We start from the raw sequence: 4,595 nt of genomic DNA, 5'->3' as shown, positions 1-4,595 counted from the left end.
AAAATGACATATATACACATTTTAAAGCATTTTATTGGGGGCTCTTACAGCTTTTATAACATTCCATACATCAATTGTATGAAGCATAGTTGTACATATGCTGCCATCATCATTTTCTAAACATTTACTTTCTATTTGTGGTCTTGGTACTACTCCTACTTTTTTTCCTCTCCCACCTCCCAAAAAGATATTTTCATTTGTATTGTTTAGTCTGATTCAGTCATGGCCAATTAATAGATCCAAAACTTTTAAATGTGGGTAAAACAAACACTAACCAGAATTGGAAATACTATAGGTAAAAGCCCTGATAGAAACTTCTCATTCTTTAAAAACAAAAGCAGTATTGCATAGCAACCAAATCTCAACCAGTTTCAGTCAAAAACAGGGTGGCTGGCTCAAAGACGGCAGCCAACCACACTGTTCCCAGTGTCACTCTCCAGTCTTGGCAGCATTTCAGCGTGGTGCCTGAGGCTCTGAAAGGGCTCACCATGCTTCTTCGAGCCCCCCAGTCCAGAGCCTTGATCCATGGTTTTTCCCGCTGGGTTAGCATTCAGCTCACTCAAATTTCCCAGATTTTAAAAATGTGAGTCTGTTCCAGTTTTGCTTTGTCAGCCATGACTGAACGGGTTCAAAATGGTCTGAAGCCCTCCTATGAATGGCTATTTATGATCTTGCCACAAAACACGTACTAAATACAAAGTTTAAAATTCCACTGAATCCAAGAAAAGGCACAGGAAGAAGGAAGTGAAAAATGCACGTTAGTGACTTTTCTTCAGGAAGTCGGAATGTGTTTACCTTTCCCATGAAGGAGACGGTATGTAGCCTGGAGTTCTGAGATTTCTTGAGGGGAGGGCTTTTGGGCAGTGGCTGCTATCCAAAGTCGTCCTCTGTGAGGGGTATACCAGGTTCTGCCCTCCACCCTTAAACACAAATTAAGTAGTAAGGGTCTAAATTCTAGTTTTTAGGAAAATCACATAACATATAGCAAGACTAGTAGAAAATTATCCAGTGCATAGAGGCAATAACTGATGCAATGGTTTATCAAGACTATGGGGTGGGGTTGAGGGTGGGGAAGGTGAGGGGTTTGGGGGAGCTAACAATGAACTTGGGAAGGGGGTGGGAGCATTAAAAATGATTGTGATGATGTATCTACAACTCTTAAAAAAATTGATTTAGTGTTGCTTTTGCCACCTCCCTTGTGGAGCCAGGTTCTGGGCCTAAGGCTGAGTGGCCGAGCTGCTGAGCACCCAGCTATCAAAAGATAGAGCGTCTGGGGTCTTGAAGGCTTGAAGATAAACAAGCAGCCATCTAGCAGGGAAGCAAATAAGCCCACATGAAAGAAGCACACCAGCCTGTGTGATCATGAGGTGTCGAAGGGATCAGGTATTAGGCACCAAAGAACAAAAAATCGTATCATTGTAAATGAGGGGGAGTGCGGAATGGAGACCCAAAGCCCATCTGTAGGCAACTGGACAATCTGGACAGTCTGTAGGGTCTCGGGGAGGAGACAAACCAATCAGGGTGCAGTATAGCACAGATGAAACATTAAACATTTTATTAAGGGCTCATACAACTGTTATCGCAATCCATACACACATCAATTATGTAAAGCGCATTTGTACATCATTCTCAAAACATTTTCTCTCCACTTAAACCCCCAACATTAGGTTTCTCTCCTCTACTTCTTTAATGCTTCCTCCCCCCACATTATCATGATCCCAATTTTACCTTACAAATCCAGCTAGACCAGAGGATGTACACTGGTACAGATAAGAGCTGGAAACACAGGTAATCCAAGACAGATAAACCCCTCAGAACCAATAACGGATAGTACCAGGAGGGTAAGGGAAAGGTGGGGGGAAAGAGGGGAACCGATCATAATGATCTACATATAACCCTCTCCTGGGGGATGGAAAACAGAAAAGCAGGTGAAGGGAGACATTGGTCAGTGTAAGGCATGGGAAAAAAATTAAAATTACCAAGGGTTGTTGAGGGAGGGAGGATAGGAGAGGAAGGGTAAAAAAAAAAATGAGGAGCTGATACCAGGTAGAAAGAAAATGTTTTGAGAATGATGGCAACAAATGTACAAATGTACTTGTCACAATCGATGGATGGGAGGACTGTGGTAAGAGTTGTAGGAGCCCCCAATAAAATGATTTAAAATTAAAATTAAAATAAGGAAAGAAATTACTACCATGTCAGTAACATCACCATATTGCTTAGAGTCCTATATACTGCAGGGTAGAATAAATCGCCAGTAGATTGGGAAAAATAATTCCAGTCGTTTCTATTATCATTAAAATCTCCAACTGCAAAGATTCATTTCTGCTCTTACCTTTTAATCCCTCTAACAAGTAAAGATGCCCAGGGCTGATGCATAGAGAGGCACCAGCCACCATCAAAGCCTTCCTGAAACTCCTGGTCCTGGATCCGCATCTGGTGATGATGGGAATTGAACTTTAGCTCTGCTCTGGCCAAATGGAAAGGCTTCTTCTGTGAGACAGCACCTGTTTGGTCTACCCACTACACAGAACAAAACAAAACAAAGATTCAGTTTCTTCTGATAAGAAGAACCTGTAGGTTTACATGAATGAGCTCAGTGGAGAATAACAATGAAACAATTATTCTTAGAGAATTTTCTTCTTTTTTAAAAATCATTTTATTGGGGGCTCATACAACTCTTATCACAATCCATACATACATCCATTGCATGTCAAACACATTTGTGTATTTGTTGCCCTCATCATTCTCAAAACATTTGCTTTCTACTTGAGCCCTTGGTATCAGCACCTCATTTTTTCCTCTCCCTCCCAGCTCCCCTCTCCCTCATGTACCCTTGATAATTTAAAAATCATTTTGTCATATCTTACACTGTCCGATGTAGCTCTTTATTATCAGCTCCCCCTTTCTACCCTACCTCCCCTCCACCCTCCCGGTATTACCACTTTCACTGCCAGTCCTAAAGGGGTCATCTGTCTTAGATTCCCTGTGTCCAGTTCCTATCTGTACCAGTGTACATCCTCTGGTCTAGCCAGATTTGTAAGGTAGAATTGGGATCATGATAGTGGGAGGAGGAAGCATTTAAGAACTAGAGGAAAGTTGTATGTTTCCTTGTTGCTACACTTCACACTGGCTGGCTCATCTCCTCCCCGTGATCCTTCTGTAAGGGTATGTCCAGTTGGCTACATATGATGGGCTTTGGGTCCCCACTCCACACTCCCCTTCTTTCACAATGATATTATTTTTTTGTTCTTTTATGCCTGATGCCTGATCCCTTCGATACCGCATGGTCACACAGGTTGGTGTGCTTCTTCCATGTGGGCTTTGTTGCTTCTCAGCTAGATGGCTGCTCGTTTACCTTCAAGCCTTCAAGACCCCAGATGCTATATCTTTTGAGAGCCAGCACCATCAGCTTTCTTCACCACATTTGCTTGTGCACACTTTTGTCTTCAGCAATCGTGTCAGGAAGGGGAGCATTGTGGAGTGCCAATTTAATAGAACAAAGTGTTCTGGCATTGAGGGAGTACTTAAGTGGAGGCTCAATGTCCATCTGCTACCTTAATACTAAAACCTATAAATATATGCATATAGATCTATTTCCCCATCCTCACATATACAAATAATTACATGTGTACATGCATTTACTTAGACCTCTATAAATGCCCTTTGCCTCCTAGTTCCTTCTTCTATTTCCTTTTACTTTTGGAGAATTTTCTTAGAAAATATTTATCCCCCCTTTATCTGAAACAAGACAAAAAAGGGAAAGCATGAATTCAGTAGGACCCCAGCTCTGATAACAAGGCCCATCTTAAAAGATAATAGAGAACGCCAAAATCTCTATAAAAAGCTTTCTAATTCTAGCTACACCACATTTACGAGACCAAAGGGCTGTAATTATTCCTACTTTATGCTTTTTAATGATCCACATTGGATTCTTTAAACTATCCCAGCATAGTTTTATCAGCCAAATGAAGGTTCAACCTGTTGGTCCACATATTCTTCATGTGTTCAGGACTGGGCTCACATACTGGGACCATAATAAAACTAAAGAGAGAGATACTACTGTCACGGGCAGCAGTTCTGACTACTGGACGCATGAAGTACTCTCATACTCTGATATCAGCTGCTCATGCCCTAAAAGAGAAAACGAGCATAAGTGAAGCAAGGCTTATGCAAAGGGAATAGAAAATGATAGGGTAAAGGTTACTATAGAAGACTGGGGTGTCCTAGAAGTAGTTCATTCAAAGAATGACAAAGTTTAATGTTTCTTCCAGAGCAAGAAGATAAAGTGCTCCCCTCCCTCACAAAAAAACAAAACAAAAACGAATGAAGAAAGAAAAGGCTCTGTAGGATGGTGAGGTGTACGGCTAGTTCTCTTAATTTCCTGATGCTTGTATCTAATAACTTACAGGGAGAAAACACTACAATAACAGGTTTCTATTTTCTTAACTGTAAAATGACAACTAAATGAATCTGAAATTTTTCTGCAATTGGAGAGGTCTGAGGGGCTGACCCAATCACAACTACATGGACACCTGACCCTCCACCAGAAGAATTTATTTCAGAGGACAGCACTGAAGCTGCAGCTCTGGGAG

General features: G+C 41.4%; 1 protein-coding gene across 1 annotated transcript in view; it reads right to left on the bottom strand.

Annotated features, from left to right (window-relative positions):
* TRIP4 (thyroid hormone receptor interactor 4) overlaps nt 1-4,595 on the bottom strand; it is a 78,286-nt gene that overhangs the window by 38,649 nt on the left and 35,042 nt on the right. The window contains exons 10-11 of the mRNA XM_045294956.1: nt 2,336-2,523; nt 796-920 (exon numbers count right to left, since the gene is read on the bottom strand). Of these exons, the coding sequence (XP_045150891.1) occupies nt 796-920; nt 2,336-2,523 (313 nt within the window). The remainder of the gene's footprint in view (nt 1-795; nt 921-2,335; nt 2,524-4,595) is intronic.

The sequence above is a fragment of the Echinops telfairi genome, unplaced genomic scaffold (genome assembly GCF_000313985.2).
Source record: "Echinops telfairi isolate 266 unplaced genomic scaffold, ASM31398v2 ScPeMD7_4048;HRSCAF=4782, whole genome shotgun sequence".
Taxonomy (NCBI): Eukaryota; Metazoa; Chordata; class Mammalia; order Afrosoricida; family Tenrecidae; genus Echinops; species Echinops telfairi.
This window is presented reverse-complemented; position numbering and strand designations above follow the sequence as displayed.